Source organism: Accipiter gentilis, chromosome 18, assembly GCF_929443795.1.
Source record: "Accipiter gentilis chromosome 18, bAccGen1.1, whole genome shotgun sequence".
Classification (NCBI taxonomy): domain Eukaryota; kingdom Metazoa; phylum Chordata; class Aves; order Accipitriformes; family Accipitridae; genus Astur; species Astur gentilis.
The window spans coordinates 10,535,791-10,561,787 of record NC_064897.1 but is presented as its reverse complement, the minus strand read 5'-3'; the positions used below and the strand labels follow the sequence as shown (position 1 = coordinate 10,561,787).

Sequence of the window (25,997 nt, the reverse complement as noted above, 5' to 3'; positions counted from 1 at the left end):
GGAAAAGATACAAATCTTTTAGCCGAGCATGGAGAACTGAAAGCGGCACCTGGCAGTCGTAGGGTCAGACTGAGCCCATATGTGAAGCTCTAAAGCCGGTGGCTGATCTGGACAGACAGCTCACGTGTGGCAGCAGTGCCTGCTGCTTCACCCTGTTTTAGCAGAAGTGAAACATGAATTTATATCCTCTCTGTAGGAGATGTTAATCTTCACCAGCTGGTTATTGAGTTCTGCTGTGAACTAAGAAAATTAGTTTTTCCCTGTTTACTTACCATTCTCATGAATTAAAAATAAGCTAACGAGCGTAAAGCGTTACATCTTTACCTTTTGATGTTTCAAAAAATGCCGATTAAAAGATAATCAACTGATTTATGGATGATGAATCATTCCCTCAAATAAAAGCACCTTTACACCAGTTGGTGAAATCCCTCAGAGTGGTTATTCTTCAGGTAAGCTTTATGGCCCCTTTCCATAGACTTACAGGCTTAGACACAAGGGCCTTATGCCTTAGGTATGTCTTTACTTAGCCAAAACTGGAGGTGGATTTAAATGCATCCCTAGCTGCTCGCTACTGATTTGAGGCGGAATTTGTGGAACTTGGTGTGTGTTCAGTGGCTGTAGCTCAACGCACCTCTGAGCGTGGCGTTAGCAAAGTTGCAGAGCTTTGCATTGAAGCAGCCTTCACAAGTTTCATTTTACTGACTTTCCTCGGAGGTAGTAACCCCTAGCAGGAGGCAGGAACAAACAGTTGGGAGAACAGGTCATTCCATTTTACGTCATCACAGTGAACGCGAGTCAAAGCCTGAAGCAATTCTGCAAATCCATCCAACTGTTTCTGTTTAGCTTTCAACTGTGTATCGTAACCCCTTTTAAATAGGCATTCTTTTTCTTGTCCTTGCTGTAAGACATCAAACCTAGGAGTGTTGCTCTTGTGTGGCTGACAGTCATTTGCACCTGCCAGCATCGGTGTCTCTTAATGTTGTAACTTAACCCACATAATTTAAAAAAAAATCACCCCTGAAGTGCATTTAAAAGTGAGAAATAAGAAGTGATTTGTAACGGGTATATACACTGCTTAGGAAAAAAAACAGGTACAGGGAATTTATAGTTGTTCAGTGTATGATAGAAGGACAGCTGGAGTAAGCCGTGCTGTGATATCTGGAGGGAACATTATAGTCCACAATTTTGAATGCTCCACAGAGACTGTCTCTATTTTTCAGTAAGTGGCATCAGCCTGTTTGCCTCAGCGCTGCAACAGTTTAGATGCTCTTGCTAAGAGTTTCCTGCTGTAGAATGAGGGTAAAGCTTTTTTAAATCAGCAGAAGTGTGAAGTTGATCGCTGAATTACACAACAGCCATGCTAGCTAAAAATGAGTAGGAAACAGCTGTTTTCAATGTCAGGGGGTTTCTTCACAAATATCCAAAAATATTCCCTTCACAAAAATGAACTTGTTGTTGTTGTTGTTGCACCGATAAGCTGAGACAAACACATCTTTCAGAGCGCTTCGAGACTGAAAGAGGAGTAGAGGTCCTTGATTATTTCCTTCTCTGTTACAAGCAGCCCTTTCTTCCCTCAGCCCTAGGCCAGCGTAATATCTGGCACGTTTAGCAGAGTCACAAAGAAAGGGACGGTGTGTCTGCCTTGCTTCTTGCGGTAGATCTACCCCAAAGAAAGATTTTGAGCACTAGTTCAATGATGAAGGTGAAAGCGGTAGAGCTACTTGGACTTTTCACGTTGCTCTGCATTCACTTTCCCTTTATCTCAGTACAAATTAAATGAAAGAAGTTCTATAAATGTGTGCTCAAGGGATCTGAGAGTGAAAGCTGTTGTTTGAAATCCCAAAGGTGATTAAAGCTTGTTTCCTCACTGATCTCTGACTCAATTACAACGTTAGACTTTGGTTCCTGTTGGACATCGCTTCCTGGGAAGCAAAGGCAAAAATGCCCTTGGGTCCGCAGCTAATAAAGCAGTTCCTTGTTGTTCTTGGAGGCCTTGTTTCAAGGCAGTCAACGCAATCAGTTGATGCAAACGCTGTGTACGTTGCTGTGTATTACTTCTGTGGTAAGTGCCCCACCTGTGTATTACTGTTCTGTGGAGGATGTCCAAGGACAAATGAAGGACAGGGATAGGAAGAGGAAGCGCTGGGAAATGGGCTTGTGGTGACATCTGAGAGTTCGTGAGATGCTGTTGGGAGGCCAGGGGGAAAGGCAGGTATAGGAGAGAAAGAGGGAGGGAGGGAGGCAGCGAGAAATATTGTGCAGGGTAGGTACTTGCTACAAAATAATTTATCAGGAAACATTATGAGACTTTACTTTGTGCTATAAGTCAATTGGCAAGGGTCCTCCGGAGATGTTTGTGGGGTAGGGAGCATGTTACTGAACTGTCTCAGTTTAATTATTACTTTGCTAGTGTTCCCATAAGCAAAATAAATGTTTTTGCTGTCACAATTGCAACTCCCATTTCCAACCGAATGAAATGTGAGAAATAAAATCAGAGTATTTATAAATCCAAGGCCTGCAGAATGATGCATTTAAGGGAATGGTTAGGTTTGCTTTTTCTTCCCCAGAACTCTCCTCTTCAGTGGTTGAAAATGGTTATTCCAGAATCTTAAACCTCCACGAGCCCATCACTTGTTTGAAAACGGGTGCAGGTGTGAGTTGCAGCGCTACATGTTGTATGAGCCCGCTGGTTAATCTGAAACGCTGGAGAAAAGTTGTGCCTAGGTTTGAAATGGGAAATGGGAGCAGCCCTAGAAGATTCACTGTGTTTGCTCATCAAAACCTGAAGCCTCTAACAAACCACCAAAAATCAGTCTGTCCTCATCAGCCTAGCTACAAAATAATTTGTGAATAATTTTGCCTTGTCCTTGTCTTTGGTGATGACCTGTCAATCACTCCTTACCTCCTTCTATTTTTAAGTAGCTTGCTGGAGGAATTTGCTTGGTTGCCCTTTTCCTTTTCCACATATTGTGCAGTGTTTAAAACACACAGCCCTTCCTTGAGAGGGTTTGCTCCCTGAGTGCATTTCTCTTGGTTTCTCTTCCTTGTGGCTGTATGGGCCCTTCCTCTGAGGAGCCAGGCACATCCTATAATGTGCCGTATACTTCCTTCCTCCTCATCTGTCTTTTCTTTTCCCTGCCATCCCCCCAACAATTTCAAAGAGATGAATGGGAGTAGAGAATGTGTAACAACACGGACTGGGCCAGGTCCCTGTTTGTAATCATTAAGCCACATTATCACAGCACATATGCAAACGTGTGCATGCACAAACGGCAGATCCACAGCTGGACTAAAACTGTCGTGCCGCACACTTGAGCTGTTGGGGAAACTGGTGTGAAGAGCTCTTTGCAAAATCTCCTGGAAATCATTTTTTTCACATGTCTCTCTAGTTGTAATGTTTTGGAGGGTTTAATTCCTTTGTGTAGCAACTGCTTTGGCTTTTGTTTTTGCTGTGTCAGTAAAAGAATGTAAAAATACCTGACGTGCCTCATATTCTGTGAGGCTTTAGTTATAGCTGTATGAGGTAGGTTTCTTCTGTATTATTTGGTCTTGACAGTGTCTGTAAGTCTACTTTGTTTTCCTTCCTAAACTGTAACCTTTTCATGGCAGAGCCTGTGTTGGAGACATACTGTACTAACCATTTCAGCCACCACTTATTGAGCCTGATAACAGTGATAAAACTAGAAAAAAAGTTGAGAAAATGTCATAGTTCATCATGAACAATGTTTACAGAATTATAGGTACCAGCACATCCTTCTCATAATTAAGCTATCAGCTGACAGGGCTTATGATTCTGCTTGATGAAATAGGAGGTGGCTGGATGATGGAGCTAACCGTTCAGTGTTGGGTCAGCATGTAGTTTGTAGGGACAGGGGTGGCCTCCAAGGTCTAGATTAACGTTCATCGGTGCTAGGAGAGAGAGAAAAGATTTTGCCAACAGATGTTAGCAAAGCATGAAAAGGTTAGAGAAACCCTGCCATGTTAGGAGCCTTTGGGCATGAACCATAGCCCGGAGAAGGCAGTGGAGAGATTTTTGAAAGGTGTTTATACTTACATATAAACCTGTGTCATTTAGGTCACCTTTTGTCTTTCTCACTATCTCATAAACTGAACTCAACTTGCGACTCCCTTGTGGTTTGCACATTGCTAGTTTTAAAACTTTATTTCCACATCATTGCTTTTTGATGTTTTATTGGGAATTTGCTCACTCTGCTTTTATGCTGCATCTCTCAAAGCATCTTTTCTCTGGCTCTGACCTCAGCCTGTTCATAGGTGGTCTATGTAACCTTTGTATCTTTTTCATCTCTGCCTTTTGCTTGTCTCATTATATTGCAAGCCCAGCTTTGCAACAAAGGCATGACTAGCCATTTCAATGGTCTGCATCTGCTAGCTGGTGTTAAGTCTGTGGAGCTACCTCATTTCATAACATGTTCAAAGTGCTCCAAGGTAGAGATAATTTTGCACGGTGCAGTTTTTTTGCAGAGTGAGGACAGTGTGTTAAATAGATCAGGCAACGTGTTAACAATGAAAAAGCAAGAGGATGGGCCATCTGCTGGGCAAGACATTGCCTTGGGGAGTTGAAAACTGGAATGATGCTATTATACCTGATCTTTGGCCACCTGTGCTTGTGCCGTACCAGCAGGCTTCCAGGCTGTGCTGATAGGGCTTTGTTTTTATTCATGATTGCAGCTGCAGTGTTTTCACTGCGCTCCTGGTGAAATTGTTTGTTTTCATCGTTCCTGTCATTTTCTGCGTGGTAGGCATCTCCGCACATGTTCTTTCAATATTTATTTATGTGTCTAAGTAGTTAAAGGCGAAGGACGTTTTTTAAGTGGCCATCCTTCAGGGGCTGTGGCTCATTTCTTGCACAGGGGCTACTGAGGCTGACGGACCATTGTTGACTCTAAAAAGCTTGAATAAAGTTGCAGAGATTCCTCTTCTCTTCCTTTACTCCTTCCACTGACAAGCGTGCATGTTTCAAAATGCTGCTGCTGGACTAATTGTGCCCTGATTGAGAAGAATCCTGGAGCGACTCCACTGAAGTCAGACACGACATCAGCAGTGCTGCTCGGGCAGCGAGCATTTGGTCGTTGTGCCTGTCCCACAGCACACTTCCCCAGTCCCGAATCGAGGCGGTGTAACTACATCAAATGCATGACATCTTTCAATAGGACGTGCAGCCTCAGCACTTTAGGCACAGCACAGGGATTTGGATGTGGTCAGTGTTTGCACTGGCAGGCTTTTTGTCTTTTTCAGTAATTCTGTTGTCTAACCAGTGCGTTTGGTGTAAGATCCTGGCATCAGATAAGGCGTTATTCTTTGCTGGCAAGCAGATTACTTGTCATCACGTGCTCAGGGTGCACTGCTGGTGCACGATACACCTATCCATCATCCCCTAAATTTACAAGGATAAATGCAATCTCTCAAGCTAAGCTGATATATATCATCTCAAAAGTACATTCACCTGGGATATATATTGGGGTGATATTGAATTAATCTTTGTTAGGTTTAGATAACTTCATCCCAGTGAATTTCTTGGTGTGACAATGATGCAGCTGGATGATAAGTCCACTTTTGTCAAGTGATGACAGCTTCACTTCCAGACAATTCTTAGCACATTTGATTTATGCAGTGTGTTCCTGTATGCTGAAGGCAACAGAAATTTCTTTTTGGGCTTTCTGGGAGGGGGTTCAGACCCTTTTGTTTGAAAGAAGTTGCCTCTTTTCTTTGATGGCATCTGTTTCTAGAGCGTGACAGGAGGGTTTCTGTGTTTCACCATCTCCGAACTGTTTGTTTCTACATGCATTTTAATGTCTGCTCCTGGCCACTTCCCCTTGGTCTCGTTATAGCTTTCTCTGTCTCCCCTTGAGCTGATGAGGCATGGGTTTTATGCAGTGCTTTGTTGCTCAGTCACACTGAAGGTATAACATAGGAGGACTGCTCCCTGCCATACAGCCAGTATGGCTGAGCTTGCATCTGGGATCAGCAGTTCAAGGGTTATGCGGGTTGCTTGCTCACTAACATTCCCTCTTTATACCCTGTTCATCACAAATGTGCACGTGATTCGCACCAGTGACAGTCTTAATCCAGCAAAATCCACTTTTAAAGGTGTTTTAAGTTTGCGCAGTTTCTGCCTGTGGTTCAGCAGAGAATTGCGAGAGCCTGTGAGGAAGCCTGTTACCTCCCAAGTATCTCCGCATGTCTTGCTGGCCTTCCTCCTCATTACTCTTCTTCACCAACACCCACTGTGTGCGTGCTGAGAGGCTTGTCCTCGGCTATGACAGCACCTGTTATTTAGGGCAGCGGTGTTTTGTTTCGGAGCATGCTTTCCTCCTGGTGTGTCTGTGCACGGAGCAGGACAGCTGTGTCCTAGTCACTGACCAGTCTTGGATCGGTCTTGCTCTGATTTTCTCAGTCCAGGGCTCTTCTGGGGCTGTCCCTGCCCAGTGTTCTTGGAGTTTAAGTCACGCCTTTTTTTTTTTTCCTTTGTGTTTTCTTTTAATATAATGTTTGTGATTTGGGGAGGGCGAGTGGGCAAAGACAAAAGACGAAGGTTTGATTTTTGATCTGAGCTCTGAAGCCGTGTTCATCGTTCATCGGGGAATCTGTCCTTCTGATGCTTGTGGTCATAAAGCATTAATAGATCATGAGCATAATTTTGAATGTAGCTGTCTTGAAAGGATTTCCAGAACCTGGGTTATTGTTGCTCTTCACAGTATAGGAAGTAGGGTTGGGATCCATAACTTATTTTTTTGATTATAAACAGCTCCCATGCCTTGATGGTGGGGCTGCAACTTCTGGATAGCTCTGGGGTACGTTTTCCAGAAGAATAATTTATTCATTGAAAAATACAATTTACTGCATTTTTGCACCTTCCAAAGCTGTTTACAAGTCCTTCTCAAGATAGTAGTAGTTTATTCAATAAAAAAAAATCGGTTCATTTTGACATTTTCTAAATCATCTGCAATGAGGATAACTGAAAAGTCCAGAAGCAAACATAAAAAAAGAAAAGGTCTAAGCATAACTCAAAAAAAGAATGGTAGTCAGGAGATCTCATGTCAGGAAATGATTTTTGTATTGCAGATCTTGATAAGATGCCTCTCTGTGATGTATTGAAGATGCGTCTGTAGACGAGCGTGACATGCAGGGTAGCAAATGCAAACAGAGCATTTTCTATTGGCTTGAGTAAAAATAAAAGGATAAGATGAAACATTTTTTTCTTTTCTTTCCAAGGCAAGAAAAATATTTTTTCTCTTAAGGTGTGCTAGGAGTAGCCGCCTCCTCCCACAGCCCTGACCAGGACCCTCCTGCCTTGGCTGCTGGAGCCCAGCCCGGTGCCCTGGGGCGCAGGGGTCCCAGGGTCTCTGCCCAGGCTGAAGGGACGTGGCTGCTGCTGCTTTCCCAGTTGCAGGTTCTCTCACTCCCTCATAACCTCATCAGTTAGTCTGACTGACCAGGTTTGGTTCTCGCTGCCTCCCGTATCAGTTGTTGGTCAGGTTTGTGTCCCTGTGTGCTCTTGTTTATGGATTTCTCCTTTTCTTACTATCCTTTTTTTAAAAATTATTTTTTTAAAGTAGTATTTTTTATTTATTAAGAGGTCCTCGACCAGATACCCTTAAAGAAGCAGTCTTCTCCCACATACCCTTACATTTCCTATTTTTCTCCTGATTTGCGCAGAAACTAAAAAGCAGTTTTAAAAAGAAATAAAACCCTGTAGTATCTTTTCTTTATATAAACTTTAAAGAAGAAAAAGCTTTTATAAAATTGGTTGTTGAAGTATTTAGTGAAGGAGTGTATAAGAACCAGGTGGATGGATGTCGGGGCAGAGAGGAGCACGGGCAGGGTAGAAAGACTTAAGCAGTTGTTCCAGCAACACCGGAAAAAAAGAGTTAGCAGCTGAAAATAGTAGATTAGAGTAGAAGAGGAAATAATATTTTTATGCTGACTAAGGTAACCAAAGGTCCTGGCAGAAACATCCTAAAGACTAACATGAGAGGAAAGAATGTTAGGGGAAGTATGTGCTGGAAACCAGTGCTTTCTACAAAGAATGAAAATCCCTTTTTGTACCTCTAAACACAAAGTTCATGATGAATTGTTTCTTTCGTATTTGCCACCCAAGCTAGCCTCTGGGATCCTCAGTTTTTTTCTCTGCCTTGATGAACCCATCCAAATTTAGTACCACGTGCAGGTGGCATTCATACGTGCTTAATCCTGTCTTTCAGATCATGTCTCCTGTCTTCGCCCATTAGATTCTTTCACTGCTTCATCACAGTAGGAAATCGAAAAATCCTTTGAGGAAAGCATCCTGCAATCTCCAGCACAGGGAGAGTGATTTAAAAATGTTGGCGATCTTGTTTTTATCCTCTTCTGGTACTCTGCAAGAAGTATAATAAATTTCAGCTGAGCTCAGATCCATTGCCCAGAAACAGCCAAATAGGAGGTAGGTGCGATCTTTACTGAGAAAGTGAGCTGATGATGTACACATAAGACGTAAGAAAAGCCAGCTTACTCTCTGTCTGTCTTGGCTTCTCAAAACTAACAGAAAGAAAAAGCCATAAAAAGATGCTTTTTTTTTCCTTAAAGAGAGTAGTTATACTTACAAAAATAATAAATGATGATTTCTGTACATGCTTTTTGGGTAAAACTTTTTAAGCCAATAGATCCTCTCTGGATTTTTGTCTTTGCATTTTATAGCAGCAAATGTTCTTGTCTGTTAAAGGAAAGGAATAGTATTCCTTCCCATATGAATGTCCCCAGCTAAGTTAGACGCATTCAAACTTAAATATTGAGTTTCTGTATCATATGTAGCTTTGGGGGAAAAGTTGAATGATTGAAATTAGTTCTGACTGTTTTATTTGGATAACATAGCAAATTGCACAGTGCTTTCGTACTGAGTTCGGTCACTGTCTTTTTGAGGAAGTTTGTTTTAATCAGTTTTTCATGGCTGTTTTCTGCCATCTGGTCCGTAATGTATTACAGGCAAGAACTTCCACAGAATTAGTTAAATGAGAGATGTGCCACCCTCATACTTAATTTCTGCTCCCTGCCTCCTCCTTTTTTTTCTCTAGCAGTGATGCTTTTTTAATTTCTGATCTGAAAGAATACATAGTGAAAGCACAGTGATTTTCAAGATATACAGAGCACTTTGGTAGGTTAAAGCTGATCTGCTGGAATTTTTCATCTTGGTTTCATCATTTTTCCACAATAGTTGGTTTGTTGGAAGAGGAAACGGAAACCTGCCAAAAGCTGTCATTGTGCTGAGAGAGAACCAAATGGTACTTCTGAAAGATAAAGCAGGATGGAGAAAATCAAGCTGTCAGTATGTATAGTGCAATTTAACAGGGCAGACACTAATGCCATTCTCATGGAGGAAAAATTGCCCAAGAATGAATTAAAAGTAGAATTTGAAGCTACGTGTTTTATTTTAGTAGCAATTAAAAAATCATAGCAGTTTCAAGTGACTGAGAATAGCGGAAGGTGGAAAAATAGATTGAACAGTTTTTATTTACCTCCGTAGCCAATTCTTGGCACGGGGGTTACAGGGAGAATTTTCTTAGTATACTAGTGGAAAAACCCTTAGCAAAATTCTCTCTTTGGCTTTAATTGATCTCTTGGCTAATGTGTACTTTACTGACGACAGTCACTGATCTTCCATCAAACACACAAATAGCACTGCAGATGCTTAAAAGTTTTATGCCACTGAAATATGAGGATTTGTGGAAGGAAAATGAGAAAGTAACTTCTTCCATTATGGTTGTAATAAGCTATTCTTATGTACTGGATTTCTTCGTAAGTTACGGTTTAGCTGTGAATGCTCAAGGCTAGTATTGGAGAAATGTAAATAGGGAGCTTTCCAATACAAATTAATTTTTTTTAAGTTATTTGGAAGCTTTATTTAAAATATTGCTGTATATTTAGAAGTGTAAAACTGGTAATATAACTTTTTAAATTGTGAGTTTGAGTATTGTGATCCTAGAATTTTGTTCTTTATCATCATTGGTTTTCAAACATGACAAAGATTATTTTTTTTTTTTTTTTGTAATGAGGTTTTTATGTGGAGGGTATGGGCTGCTAATCTATCACATCTACATCAGAAAATACATCATGCTGTGAAGTTTCAGAACGTTGTCCCGGAAGACAGCTGAAGGTTTTTATCATGATTCAGGACAGCAAATCAGAAGGTGGCTACTTGAATCTTGCAGGAACTTTCCCAAAGGAAATGAAATTTGGGAAGAGGACAAGCAGGATATTTTAAGTGGGGGATGATACGCATACAGAAGTTGAAAGCATGTGAAAGCCTATAGCACCATACTCAGCATAAATGTAAAAATAAAGTAAAAAACTGTTGACAGTGCACAGATTCTGCTGTAAAGGATATTGTACAATACTCCTCCCCTCCTGTGAGAGTGGGGAATAGATTACCGTGATCCTTCAAAGGGAGGCACGTACTTACCGTCCTTCCTGCCTGAGGTAACAGCTTGGCACAGCCCGAGCGAGAGCAGTGCTCTGCCCCTTCCCCAGCCGTTGGTGGCCTTTCCCTGCTTTTTTTTCCTGCAGGCAGTATCTGGAAGATGAAGTTTACTCCCAGTTTCAGATGTACACCTGGCTGGAAAGCAAAGCACTGTCCTTGGCGAGCTCAGCGCGGTAAGCCCGTGTGTGTGCTGTAGCCGTGCACGGTCACGAACCTTTTACCAGCACGGGGACTCGCAGCATCAAAGCGTTCAGGGCTTTGCTTTTAAATTCCCTTGTGAGATCCCCGACTGGCTTGTATAAGCATCACGAAGACCCACATTGGTTGTTCCTGGCTACTAAAGCTACGGAGGCTGGAGACAGGTCCGCTGGCTCTGCCTCCCTGAGCTGCCCTGGGCTGCCGGTGGTAGTCCCAGGGACGGCTTGGGACGGTGGCAACACGTGGCTTGTTCCTCACCTCTGTGGCACTGCGCCGGTGCGCTTCCCTTACTGATGTGCAGTGGAGACGTAGCTACACCGGTAAATAGAGAGGGCTAGGGACCAATTCATGGCACCAGTGCCGAGCAGCAGGTGCTGGCTTACGAGGACTTTGATTGAGTCCCCGTAGTGTATTTGTCTTGGAGAGAACTAGCTGGAGCACCTGGAACGGAGCCAAAAGGTGAGCTAACATCAATAAGCTACGTGAACAGTCAGGAATCCGGCACTTCTGCTGGCTTGGAGGTCCTTTTTAATTTAACAGGGACAATAAATTTCTCAGCACTATTACAGCGCTACGTCCCCAGCAGTTACAAGGTAAGGCTGTACAAAACTGTGTTCTGAAAACAGAGGATTGCACAAGTTCTTGCTGTTCTCTCAGGTGGGAGAATTTTTGGAACAAGGCTTAGACAGGGGAGAGGTATTGCTGCACTCAGTTGCCTGTACATTTGATTTTGTAAGTCTCAATTTGTGCAGGTCAGAACCATCCGCTCTTACAAACTGAGACCACTGAGTTTGGAACCGTGTTGGGTGGGGTTTGAGAGCTGGAGCTTGGGCATCCTGAGCTAGAAAGAGAAATAGTTTAAAGAAAGTGGTGAGAGAAAATTGATCTCTGCATCTGGACTGAGCAAGAAGTTTTTTCTCTGTGTCGCTAGTATGAACTGTGGGTCTGCTCATAGATTTTGCAGTATAAGCCACAGAAGGCTTAAGATCATCTGTGATCTTTTTTTATAGCAAATATCATCATAGTTTCGAGGCAAGAGGACACTGGTGATGTCCCTGATTTCTTCTGCTTTTTTTTCTGTTGTGGTTTTGTTTGGGGTTTTTTTTTTTTCCCCCAGTGTCTGACAGGTGTAGCGTTTGATTCTTTATCACAGGTTTTATGTTAGTTACAGGATATGACGAAGCATTTCAGGGCTGCTGGAAGCTCCTAAAGAGCCTTCTGAAGTCAGCATCTCTTACAGTGCTGACACTGCAGGACTTCCAACAAGCTCTTTGCTCTGCATCTTCTCCATTCCTTCTTGGGTTCCCTTCTGGCATCTCAGCTCTGCCAGAACATCTGCAGCCAGGCACAGCAGAAACCGTAAACACAGGTGATCCCCCCCGGTCCTTTGTTCCTGCACCTTTGTTCCCCTTTCGGTTGGGGAAATTTGTACATGTTGCTACATGCAAATGAGATGTTCATGAACAACTGAAGTGAGATTGTGCTGAAAAACATACTGGTGCTGGGCTATCCCGAGAGACCTGGTGGTTGGTGTGCTGTAGCTGAACTAGGTCATGGATCTGCCCTGTGCGTACCCAGTACTGCAGCACTTGGGAATGGAGAGAATGGCGTTGAGAAAAATGAACTGGAGAACTAGCCGGCATGTATTGGTTGAACTATTTCTGCCAACTGGCTTTCTGAAAGGAAATTCATTAGGCGCACTCGTATGCTCTCTTGCAAATTGTTTATGCTTTTGACTCCACGCTCCTAGGTCCGTTAAGCTGGAAATGCAACTGGGAACGGCTGCTGGAACAGAACACGCAGAACTTTTCTGCCAGAGCATCGGTGCAGTGTGCTTAGGTTTTTTTCCTCACTTCATGCTCCAGAACAGTTGCTGCCATCCCTCATTTCTCCTGGTACATTAAACATCCAAGGTTCAGGAATGCAAATGATTATGCTGAATGAATCATCTCCATAGCCTTGTGCATCCAGATAATATAATTTTCTTCAGTTGTATGTTCACAGTGTGCTTCTTGAATAATGCAGTATATTGGTGGTTTCTGAAACTTTAAATATCTGGCATGTGATATCATAAAGACTGACCTATATACTCATTTGATGAAAGTTAGTGTAAATCCATTGATATCAGGGGAATTGTGTTAATGTAAAGCATCAAGGCAGGACTCTAATGATCATATTTTTACTCCATTTCCAGGTATTTTCAAAACAGAGGAATCTTTTAAAATGCGGCATTCTTTTTTTTTCTTCTTCTTTTTTCTTCTTTTAAAATGTGACAGTCTAATTTTTATAACATGCAGGACCAGTCTGAAGAGGACTTGGTATTACAAGCAAAGCGCTAGATTTGCTGGAGCACGTAAGGGTCCTGACTCCAGCTTGGTAAAGCAAAGCAGCACTGTGGCTTACTAGAGTAGCAGATTAGGGAAGGGAAATTTTGGCCTTGAGGCAAGTTCAGATAAAAATATGGTGCTTGTTAAAAAGTGTATTTGTCTTCCAAATCATTATCTGGATAAAAACCTCAGCAATAGCTCCTGAGTGGTGCATATCACTGTACAAACTATTCTGGCCCCTGCCTGTAAACAAGAGGCTGAATTTCACCACTTGTACTGTTTGATTAGCTGCTTTGGGAATATGTGTACTGAGCTGCTAGGGACTTAAAGGTCTATCAGCCAAAGCAACTGATCAGGGAGATGAGCCACTAATGGTAGCTTTTGCTCCTGTTTGATTATTCAGTAAATGCTTTAAAATAATGGCTTAATCTGTGTTCACATCTTTGGGTGTTTATTGTAATCACATAAAGCATGTGCGAGTTATTTAGTATTAATGTGATTGTTAGAAGTCCTTTGATAGAATTTCTGCTGTAATTCAGTATTAATTACTCTGAGCATTAAAGAAAAGGAGGGAGTTTTTGTCCTGCCTGAATCTGAAAGAAATCTTCTTGATTCTGTAGGAGATGGCAATTTGCTTTTCTTAATCATTTGAATGTGAACATCTGTAAATGCTGACGTTCTTTGGGGTTTAGAGAGAAAAGGTATCTCAAAGGTGTACAAACCCAGGATTTTAGTTTGACCATATTTTCACATACAGCACTTGTTGGTAAGGTGCTTACCATCTATCTCCTTCACAACTCAGGTGGTATCAGTGGGTCACCTCAGTCTAACTCCTCTTGCAGTAATGTTTTAGCGCTCTCATGAAGGGAATTGGTGCAAAGACCTGAGTCCAAGAAAAAGAAATGAAGCTAGGACTGGATGTATTTTGTTTTGCTGACTAAAACTTCCAAATACAGTTTAAGTTGTCCCCAAGCAATTTACAAAGTCAAGCTGAATAGTTTCAGCTGAACGACATAGAGCTCGGTTCAGAAAATGGGCCAAGGCAGATGCCATATTTTATGAGAGGTGAGTAGTCACCTCGGTCACTGAAGCCGTGCTAGGCCCAAGTTCGGTTCCCTTTCTGGTGTGAGGGGACTTAAACCTCTCTCTCTCATCTCGTAGGAGGCAGTCCGAACCATCAGCAAGGGGGCATGCTAGGCTGGTGCCGTCAGCGTCATCTGCTGACACCGTTCCAGTTTGTGTGACTGAACAGGGAGGGCCTGAAGGCTGGCTGACTTCACCACCAGTTTAGATGATCACCCTCTTCTTGTCTTCCTCTCTGATTTAAAGAGTATCGTACGTCACGTAAAATTAGCTTTAACAAGAGGGTTTGGAAGACCCTTCTTCACTCATTGCTGATACCGGAGATTGCATTGCCCAGGTGAGTATCCTGCCAATGTTGTCTTCTGGAGTCAAGCTCCATCCAGTTCTGACAACTAGTTGTTATTGACTGTTCCCTGAGATAGGGAGTGAAAGAGAGAGAAAGGTTTTCTTGTCTGGTATTTCAGAATGTGAGAAGGTGGGACCACATCTGAGTTATGGTGTATTATATAAAACAAGGGGCATAGCACCTCTAGATGTGTGACACGGAAAGAACACCAACTACAGTTACAAAGCGGCTACTATTTAATATGGTAACAATGCATTTGACCCTTCTCTGGCGTTTGGAAACCAAGAGAGATAGGGAGGTGCATGTTTTGCTCTGCTTTCCTCAGCCACAGTGCACAGAGGGCTGTAAGGTACTCAGTGACGTGCACTGCCTTTCAAAAGTATTACTTCGTCCTCGCAAATAGCATTTATTTCCTGCTACCTTAAAAGAAGAAAAAGGGGGTTTTACTTCTTTCACGCTGTATCTCCTTTGAATGAAGTTAATGAGGGGAAAAAAGGTGAAGGAACTCTAGCACTTTCACAGGTATCAAAACAGTTGAAGAAGAGATTAGCAAAAGCTCCAGCATGTTTCAGATATCTGTACTTTGATTTTTTCCTTTTTTTTTTTTTTTTTGTCGAGACCGTTCTAGCTATAGCAATTTAAATTGAGTACAGGCTGTACTAACAGTTGAGGAGAAACCTTGGCAGTTTAATCGTGTTGAAAAGAAGTTTAAGTGACATTCTCAGCATTAAACGCCATACATCTTGGAAAAATATGTCTGGATGATCCACTCAAAATAGTGGGCTCTCCTAAGGGTACCATACTGGAAGCACAGTGCCAGAAGTATCTATCAAGCCTTAAGAAAAGGTAAAAGGAAGCTGATATTACTAAAGGGCAAAGAAAAGGGAGATTAGTGGAAAAAGAGAAACATCCTACCAAAAGCTGAAGTTATTTCCAAATGAAACAGAATTTATTATAAGCTCTGGCTGATGAAATATTTTATCTATGTGGCAGGCAGAAAAGTTTCCAAAAAGAACTAACTAGAGGAATGAAAACCTAACGCTGTGTGCTCCTTCCAGCAACAGAACAAAGCAAAAAAGAGCAAAAAACCCCCATCTCCCACCACGTGCGTACGGTCAGTTGATGACCAGGTATAAAAGAAGTGCTCAGGGAAGACACAGGGAGACTGTATGAACTATTTGCAGTTGTATTCACTGTGGAAGAAACTGAGGACATTCCCTTTGCCCATGGGGAGACTCAGCAGGCTGAAACTGAGGTAATTATTAGAGAATTTATGGTATAGATACAGGATGGATGTGAACGTATTGGCAGGACTGGATGCACCCATGAGTGCTGAAGAACAGTAGTGTGTCCTTCCTTACTTAAAACTGCCTTGGTACTTGAAGACTAGAAGGTGTTAAAAAATGGGATCAGTGTTTAAAAGTAGTTCAAAATAAAATAGTTCAAGTAGACCTCTAAGCCTGACATCTCTACCAGCTGAATTGGTAGAGACTATTTTAGAAGGTAGTATTAGTGAACACCTGGATAAACATATGTTGTCTTGTGAAGTCAGCACTGTTGAGTCCAAGGGAAATTTTACCTCGTAAAACTTTTGGAGTTTTTTGAATAGATGCATGTGGATAAGGTTAATCTATATCCAGTAGATAAAGTCTATCTGAATTTTTAAAAGGCTTTTGACAAAGGGGTCAAGACAATCATGACATTAGAGGGAAGGTATTGGTAAAATAATTGGTTAGAAGGATGCAGAGAGTAAGAGATCAGGTAAATATTTGGAAGTAAGATTCACTGGGGTTACTGAATTGACAAACTACATCAGTATCAGGAAATCTTCTGAGCTGAAGATACTTGGATGTGCAGTTTAAAATACACAGGTCATGTTGTTACTCTTCCCTAGGTGTCTGCGTATGAGTTGCAGAGTGAAGGGTGGGCTCTTTCAAAGATCTAGCGTGCAGTAAATCGACACATCTCAAACACTGTTGGAAGCCTTAAGAAACATCTACTAACACTTCTAGGCATAATTGAACAGCACTAGAATTGCTGAGAAATATTGCTGTAAATCAATATTAGAAGAAAGTAAAACTCTTTTTTCTTCAGAAGTGACATTTTGAAAGCTCACTGAAGGTAGTGACTTCAAGGTCTACAGCGGCAGTCCTTGGGCTGGCTTGAATTCTCCTGGCTCATTTAGAGGGATTTTCCTAATGGCATGAGCTCTTGTGCCAAGGACTGGTAGGGACTTCCTTGTCTGTCGAACTGCTGTTTGTTTATCTCTTTTTCTATCTTTTTAGCCCTATGTTTGGTTTTTGCTAATCTAACTGCTCCAGAGCAATTTATCGCCTCTTCTGCTTATAGTCTGCTGGCCACCAGTTCGTTGCTCGATTGCAATGCTCGTTGCCCTAGGGATGCAAAACAAGTGAGGTTGCCCAGGGGGAGTGGCTAATAGAGGAAATACAGAGATCTTCCGCATATTTTAGAGTTGTGTAAATTTTACCCTATTTAAAATATTGTAGATTCATCACGTATTCCTGTGGGCTCTGAACGACTGTTTTTATTATATCAAGCTTTTAGTTGACAGTGTTGTGTAATCAGGAACTGCACTCCAGCTGCGGGCCATGTGGCATGATCTCGGAGATCACCAGTGACACATGTACTATAGTTTAAAAAAGGTGCTCATATACTTAAAAAGAGCTTATCCTAGTTAAACTTGTTGCCATGCTGCCTGTCAAAGCATCTACTGTTGTAAATAATTTCTCTTCAGTCTATACTTTTTGTAGCGCAGAGCATCTTTAAAAGAAAACACGTTCGGTTCAAATATTGCTGTTTTCTCTCTATATCCAGTTCTCTTTGGAAAGAGCTCTAAGAGGTTGAAGAGAGGATATAGTTGAATCTCACCTTCACTGACATTTGCAAATTATTAATATGCAAAGGATGTCATGATGTTAAAGAGAAAACTCAAAAGACTTAGCAAAAGTGTTCTCAGCTACGAAAGGGTCTTTCATGGCTGTAATCATCTGGTATTTTTTAAATTTGGGTTACAAAACATATAAGGCCAGCGTGAACAGACAGGAAAGCATAAATTTATTAGCTTTGTGTTTGCTGCAGTGCTATTGTGGGCAGTCATCTACAGAGACCTGTGTCTGGATGAAAGATGTAGACATGCAGGAGATACTGCACTGTTCTGTTCCGTTCCTGCGTGGTTGCTGGCCCAAAGACACAGCAGACTTTCTTAGGGAATCCGTGTTAATCAAAAGTAAATCTCTTGAAGACTATATCTGGGCTTTGTTGCAGTTCTTTTTCCCATTAAAACCTGAGAAAATGTATGATCTGGTTATGTTTCTTCTCACAGGCTTGCTCTGGCATGCAGCCCAGTGAAATTAAATGCTAAAGATACCAGATTTAGTTCTGTGTTGGGTTTTTTTTCTAGCTGATTTCCTTGGTTCTCTATTTTCTTATCCTCCAGACTTTCAGCTGTAAGAGCTGTGAAGTGTTCAGAAGATTTAGAAATACTAGGCAGCAATTTCGTTTTGACGATACAAGTAGTTTATAGCCATGCTGTTCTGCCTATCTTTTATATTATTTCCACTTGTGTGTGACTTTAGCAGCCACAATCTTCAAAGAGTCAAACTAAGATGAACAGCTCATCTTTTGAAAGCTAAGATTCAAGCTGTCAGATAACAGAAAGGATTGATGTTTAGCTCTGCTGGTTTTGGAAAGAGTAGCTATTAAAAGCACATTCTAATTTGAGTTGGCAGAATAAGGATCACACACAGTCCCAAAATACCAGTGAACACTGATTTTAATGTTTCATTGCTTTGGTGTACAGGATGGCTCTGTGTTCCATTGAAAAACAGAGAGTCAGCTTTCCCTTCGCACTATATATAGTATTCCTAGGGCAACAGCATAAGAGCAGTAATGGGTGGAAGTTTAACACCCCCCCACCCCCAATTAATACTGAATTTAGTCATAAAAGTAGCCTACCTCTTCACGGGGACTAGAGCCTACCTCTGCAATAATCTAACTGGACTTTCTGAGTGCATCAGATTATTCTGAAGGTCATGTGCTAAGGACAGCGTGTCATTAAGGAACAGGCTGGCGAAGAGACGCAGTCTGCAGTCACTGTGGAGAGAGCGTGCTTCCTTGCGTTTGGGTCTTTGGAGCTGATGGTGGGAGCAACCAGAATCCCCGGCCTGGAAAAAGCCACTGAAAAGGTGTATAAAAAGGAGAATGAGGCTAATTTGTCTTTAATTTTGGGGACCAGGGATGAAAGGAAGGCACAGGCTCTTTGGGGTTGGAAGCCCCCCTCCATAAGAAAGAGGCGGCAGTGGGGGTCTCGGCAGGCTGCAGGCTCTGCGTAAGGGATGAGCTGAAGTGAGTTTGGGAGTCAGTCGTACCCTGAGAGGAGCGAGTGTCTCTGCTGAGAGTCTGAATGGAAGATGTGTGGTCTTTGGGCCTATAAAGGGTAGTCAGGTGGGAATGGACGAGGGCAAAGGGAAAGGAAAAGATGGGAATACCGTCACCCCACCCGTGATGCGAGCTCTCGACTGGGTGACCGTGGTGTCTGTGGAGGGACCAGCAGTGAGAACAGGGGAGAATCCCTCATGCTGAAGCTGTTTGAAATGAGATTAGATGGAGCACTGGGGATCTACCACAGGAATAAAAGCCTTCCGCATTGATGGAGAATGTTTGGCATCTGTAATTGTATTGGTTTAATGATCAGTCTTTACGATTGATCATGTTACTTCATACCTTTTCTAATCACTTTGAAGTTTATTATGGGCCTGAATTTTTCTGCCCGAGGCTCTGCCCGTACTTCCAGTGAGATCAGAGTTGGTTTTGCCATTGACTTTAATGGGACTATGATTGAATCTTAAGTCAGGTAGCTATCCTTAGGCTAAGTAAACAGTGGCTTGTGTAGTTGGGGAAGCTGGGATAAAACAAGAAAGGGGGTCAATTTATAGTACTTTAAGTGCTCGCTTCTGGCTCCCTGTGTGGACAAGTAGAATAGTCTACCTTGCACCTAATGCATGCTAAAAGTGCCTATATGGAGAATGAGCACATGGAAAGTAGCGTGCTTTTAATTGAGACACAGTTTGTGTCTTAGTAAGATAGGCTATACAAGCCCCAAAGGGGCAGATAATCAAGAAGTGCATGATATGAATGAGAGCACAGGGTATTCGGGAGCACATCACTATTTGAAAGCATAAAAGCATTCTGAGAAATGAGTGAAGTAAAACTCCTCTGTCACAGCAGTGGAGGTTCAGATGTGTGGGTGCAAGCTGACTTGTGACCCCAGCTGTAAGCATATTCCAGCAGCTGCAGCAAATTGCTAAATCATTCTTGGCTAATGCTGACATCAAATTATCTAAATAATTTTTGTAAGGTTATCCTTTGCCATAGGGACAAATACATAAGTCTTTATATGCCTTCTGCCCTATTCCCTTGAGCTCTATTTGTCTTAATTTTAAAATGAAGCACTAGTTCTTTGGCATCTGAGCTGTTCCCCTCATTACCTGATTTTTTTTTTTTTTTTTTCCTCCCCAATAAGTCAACTTGCAATTAATTCGGAATGCTGAACTTGTGACTTTGCAGATGCCAACACAGTAAATAACTGGGATATCATCACGGGCATGAGATAGTGACTCTCTGGGGAGATCAAAAAGAAATGAAGGTGTGAGAAAATGCTGCCATTATTATCTGCAAGTAGGTTAGCTCAATGTCACTGCAGCAAATTCTTGTGGCTAGTGGAAGTCATCTCTTAGTACCAGAGAGCAGTCCTGTCCCCAAATACCTGCTAAAGAACATCAGTAAGAACATTAAAAACAGATTAAAAACAAAACCCAAAATACTTAATGCTCTTAAGTCTTTGATTGTACTATTGTGACAATGTATGGTGGCAGTTTTCTCTTGGATGCATCATTCTCTCTGGAAAAGTAGAGGAGAACATTTGAGGGAATTCTACAGCTGGTATCAAGGAAATTATTTCTCTAATATCTGTGCAGCTGTGCCTACACGTGCCTGTTGAAAATTGTGCTTTTTAAGTTGATCTGTCATGTGGACCTGACAGCAAAAATGTGTTGCTGATGATTTTATTTGCTCGCTATCCATTAATGAGAGCAGGGGAAGTAAAGCGCCCGGGCTGAGCGTGCCCTGATCTGCTCTCACCAGCGTTCACGGTCATCAGCACCTCTCTGGGCTGCCGTCGAGCTGCCGGGATGCATTACTGCAAATCACTGAGCGACTGGCGTAGTCTTCAGGTGCTGCTCAGGGCTTGGGACATTCCAGATCCAGTTTTATCTGAATGCTGGCAGCCTGCCATGCATTTGTGTGAGCTTGACTGCAGAAGATCAGAGGACAACCCTGAAAGCAGTTCAGCTGTTTCTTGCTCAGAGCTGAGCTGGGGAGATAATGTTGCCCGAGACGCACTCTTGCACAAGGGGCTGGGTCATTTGATGTGTTTCTTTTGAGGGCCGGTGAGTGGGGAGGAGCAGCACAGCTTCTGGGCTGTGCCACCGAGAATACCGAATGTTCAAAGCATGCCAGGTAGAGGCGAGCACTAAGTAGGAACCAGCGACTCCTCGTTCAAAGAAGGCCGGGAGAGGATCGGCGCAAGGGAAGGCGTTCGCATCCAGATGGGCACAAGGACTGCACCAGGCTGGCGGTGTCCGCGCCAGGACAAGCAGAAAAACCCACGTTGTCATGGTCCTCACGCGTGCGCTACAGAGCTGGTCAGCTGCAGAGGGAAAGCCCTCCTGGTCTCTCTGTCAGGCATGGAGTAACCTCCTCGCGGTCTGCTGGGGCGGACGCTGTGTGGTAGCCTCGAAGCCACTGCTGGAATGGCATTGCCTGCAGGAGTCCCTGTCTGGATTGGGACTTAAAGGAAAATACACTTGCGCTTCCAGTACTATTTGTAGAAACTTGCTGACGCACAGCGTTTGTCCCCAGGTTTCTCAGCTTCTAACCAGCCTGTGAAACGTCAGAAAGCTGGACAGGGCTCCTATCTTTACAAATGGGGAACAGAAAATTCCATTTACTTCTAATATCTCTCCTCATGAGGAGCACAAGATGGGCAGCAGGTTTTTGGCTGTGTTAGGTTGTCAGACCAGCCGTAATCAGCATGTTTTATGTTTCTACGTGGCTCGTGGCCACCTGTATAATGTCCATCTGTTGAAGCGGGCGTGATGCCTACTGACACTGCGATCCGGATCATTTGAATGAGGCATGGGTTTCCAGGAGGTGATGATGTTCCTGAAGGACGGTTTGCAGTAGCATACAAATGCTGTCCCTTCTGCATGAAGTCCTTCCCATGCACCGCTCTCATGGCAGCGCCGTTCACTTCTCGTTACTTTAACGCATTTGGGGAGATTCGTCTAGAAGACATGTAAATGCATTGTGGCAATGATAGCAAATGAATATTCAGAGACAGTCCCTGGCCCTCTGTGCAATTTTAATTTATTCGTCTTAGAGCTGTGCAGTGCTCTTCCGTGAATGGTAAATTTGCTGAAAAATGCAGTTTTAGAATAACCACATCTATTTGCCGTCTGAAGTGAAATCAGTTAACTAGCTATAAGTGGGAAAGGACATGGTGAAACGGGCTTTCAGGAGTGACAGAGGACCCGTCTGCCTTGCCCTCAGCCAAGGTGCAAGGACCCCATCACATCAAGCTGTGTGCTCAAGTTCCCTTTACTGCGAAAGGACGTTTGAACCTGCATCGCCCACCTCCCAGTGCATGTCCCACATTATGGGGAGGGCAATAGGCCAAAAGCCTGCTGCTGGTCTTACTCTACCTTTTAAAAGCAATTAGGGTTATTAGAACAGGGTTTGGATACTAAGGCTCTGCGTGCCTAGGTGAATTTTGAAAATATTCAGCTAGGTTGTTTTTCGGGTTTGGTTTTGTTTTTTGTTTTTGGGGGTTTTTTGACCCTCACTCAGTGACTGTGTTCTGATGGAGTGGAACAAGTTTGATAGGATGGACCCAACTCCTGTACCTGATAATCTGACAGGTTGTTCTGCTACTCCTTTGGAAGAGAGAATGGTAAAGCCTGTTTTGGGGAACACCTAGTTAAAGGTCTGATAGTAAAGGATTGAGAGGGCCCACATGAGAAGGTACAACCAGGCAGTGAATTTCGCCAGGGCACCTTCATCATGGCTGGCCTTCTGTATTCAGCTGTGTCTTGGCTATTTCTACAGAAAAGAATGCCAAATGCAGTAAGTTATGAAATGATTGCAATAAGTTATGACATGATTTTTATTGTTTTGTTTTGTATGTTCAGGTTGAATTGATTTCTTGCTTGAAAAGCAGTGACTTTGTCTACATTAGCAGATAGCACCATGCTGTAGGAGCAGATCTGCAGAGCAAAACAGTAACGAAGACCTGGGTAGATTTCAGGGTGTTTACTTCAAAACAACTTTATTCTAATCCTATGTGAAGGAAATTTTGAAAGAAACTCGTAGCAAATCAGGAGACCAAATATTGCATGTTGAAAATGTTAACAAAACCTTGCAACTTACTAGGAGTATTTTGAGTTTTCTGCCAAAACAAAGACTTCAAAAAAACTGGTGCATATTCGTGAGACATCGCAATGCTGTTGAAGCTGTATTTTTTTTTTGTTGGTGATTGTTTCAGTTGAAATTTTATCTGGTGCTTCTTGAGGTCATCTGGCATCGTGCTTAAACCTGTGTATGTTGCGCTGTGTGTGATTCTTGCTATTGTTTCAAAAAGGTCTCTACATAAAATTGATCTCTTCATAACCATTTAAAAAATGTATTCTTATACCTATCTCTCTGCCTGCACCAGAGAAAGGAAAAAGAAATCCAGTGCTGTTGTCTCAACTTTCTTGTTCCAGCTCCTCTGCTGCGTGACTGTGAAATCAGTCATGACACATTTGCTTGAGCTGCAGGAAACTGAGAGAGAGGAAGCAGCAACAAGGGCAAGATGGGCATTTGGGAGCTGAGAAAAAAATTAGGGATCATATGTGGGAGAGCAACCCAGCTGCAATGAAAAGAGTGCGTGTGGGGCTTGTGCAGAAGTGTTTTTTAATAGAGTAAACTTTGCCTGCATGCTGAAGTCTATAGATACTGTCACGTGGTAAAGGCAGGGAGGACTTAGTGGTGCTCTGAAGATTATGTGGACTCTGAAAGAAAGCAGATTATCAAGAGTAAACCTTAGTGACTTTCTCATGCAAAGGTACCCTCCAATGCAGTCGACACCCCAGGACAGCAAGTGTTCCTGTTACTTAGCAAAATTGTGGTTTAGGTATTGTATTTTACCATGACTCTGGCTGATCTCCGTATGAGTTACGTTCAATGATACCTATTCGAGATACTTTCATTTTTTACTGAAATGTGATTTGTTTAGTGTCAGATGTCAAGACAGGTCAAACATCAGTGCAGGTTGTACTGTGTGTGAATGGCCTAGGATTTCCTGCCAGATGTCTCACTCATCTTGACATATCCAGAAGCGTATGGCAAGGAAAGGTTACAGTCTTGACAGGATACTGTTTTTGGAGTAGTATGTAAGTCTAACATCAGGGATAAAATAGACATCAGCAAATAGCTATTGGCAATTTAACAAATTGTGACCTGATGCTTTTATATCAAGAGATGAGAAGATGATCATATTAGAGAAATAATCTGTACATAGACATTGCTTTTCTCATAGTTGCCAACTAGTCTCTCCTTTAACTTGCATACTACAAATACCAGCTGCTTTTAAACATGTTTGGTGCCTGATGCTAAATTTTTGTGGTGCCACTTACCCTAAACAATTCATTGATTTTTGGCTTATTGTAACAAAGGACGTTCTTTGAGATTTCTCTCAGTTCCAGAAAGACAATTAACTGCTATGGTAGTGCAACCTAAATCGCTATACAGGCATAACAAAAACCAATTCTTACAAGTCTTGCAAGTTTTATAAGTCCAAGTTTTCTATTTAAATATTTCTTGGTATTGCTTGTTCAGCATGTAACTTGGATTCTTTTTTACTATGCCTATAAGAAACAAGAACAACACAGACTTTAACATTTCTTTTAAAGATTCCTGTGCCTGAAAAATTAAGTTGGTCTTCGGACAAATCAAAAATGTCACTAAAAGGATTGGTTTTCAGGAATATTGTCAGTGTTCATTCAGTTTTTTTAAAAGATTGAATCAGAAATATTTGGTGTTTTGGAGTTAGCAGGATGCCAGATAGTCTTCAACTGTCTATTCAGGTTTATGTTTTCGGAAGAGGGGCAGTGTCAGACAGTCAGAAGTTTGTCTGGACTTTCTCGGGGCTCAGGAAAGGTGTGCAGTTAATTGTAAATCTGGGTACAAAGAGCAGCTTTTAGCTGGATTTTGAAAAGACTGGGAAAACCTAGGTGTGACCAACTTGTTTTTCTCTGTTGTTTTACAGGTTCCAGAATCTGCTGTGGTCTCGAAAAGCGTTTGTGGACAGCGTGAAGGTGTATAACCGCAGCTACATCTACATGCCAGCCTTCTCAATGAAGACAGGGACAGGACCCTCCCTACGTGTCTATTACACCCTGGAGGACTTTGGTGCCAAGCAGGCGGTCCTTTTTGCCAACCCCAATTTCCTGCGTGACATTGGGAAGTTCTGGAAGAGCAAAGGTATCCATGCCAAACGGCTTTCCACAGGACTTTTCCTCGTCAGTGCTGCCCTCGGCCTGTGTGAAGAAGTAACAATTTACGGCTTCTGGCCGTTCTCGGTGGACCTGCACGGGAAGTTTATTAGCCATCACTACTATGACAATGTCTTGCCTGATTCTGGATTCCATGCCATGCCGGAGGAATTTCTACAGCTCTGGTTTCTTCATAAAAGTGGTGTACTGAGAATGCAGCTAGAACCATGTGAGGACCCTTTAATCCAGTCTTCTGCCTGAGGATCGTAGGAGGCAGTTTGGGAGATCCAATAGTTTTTAATTTCCATGCTCTCCAACAGAGAGTTCTGTTTTCTGTTGATTCTTTTTAAAGGGAAAATAATCGTGGGTCTGCATGGACCATAAAAATGCTACTTGAAGGCCAAATGGAATACATCCTTAATGTATAGTGCTTTATGGAACTGGGGTGGGGGAAGCAAATCTCTCCATCGAGTCCATTCAGCAGCATTGTGAAAATCATGTCAGAAGCAGCACAGCTGAACTTTCTGGGGGACGTTTTTAAATGACTGATGTAAAAAGGGCATTAAGGCTCAGAGAGTCACAGAGCCACCCACAAGCTTTTGCTGACAGTGCCAAATATGACTGTCTGTTCAAAAATCCATTTCATTCCAGATTGGCACCTCATACAACTTTCCTTTTTTTTTTTTCCCTCTGTTTGGGGGTGTGTGTGAGTAGGAGAGCATGTGTGTGTTGTTAACTTTCTTTGTTTCTTTCCTTTTTCTTTTTTTTTTTCCTTTTTTTTCTTTACTTTTTTTTTTTCTCCCCCCCCCCCCCCACCCCCGGAAGGAAAAGGAAAGGTTTAAAAGCCCCAGGAGCGGAGTACCATAAGCTCCTCTGAAGACTCTTGGGAAAGTGAAGGGTGCTAAGAATCTGGTTAGAAGAATGTCCTAGGAATGCCCTGCTACTGAGTATGGATGAACCTA

General features: G+C 42.5%; 1 protein-coding gene across 1 annotated transcript in view; it reads left to right on the top strand.

Moving 5' to 3' along the window:
* The window catches only part of ST8SIA1 (ST8 alpha-N-acetyl-neuraminide alpha-2,8-sialyltransferase 1), a 121,907-nt gene extending 96,125 nt beyond the window's left edge, over nt 1-25,782 (top strand). Inside the window, exon 5 of the mRNA XM_049821905.1 lies at nt 24,810-25,782. Coding sequence (XP_049677862.1) covers nt 24,810-25,296 — 487 coding nt within the window. The 3' untranslated portion in view covers nt 25,297-25,782. The remainder of the gene's footprint in view (nt 1-24,809) is intronic.
* The last annotated feature ends 215 nt before the right edge of the window (nt 25,783-25,997 follow it).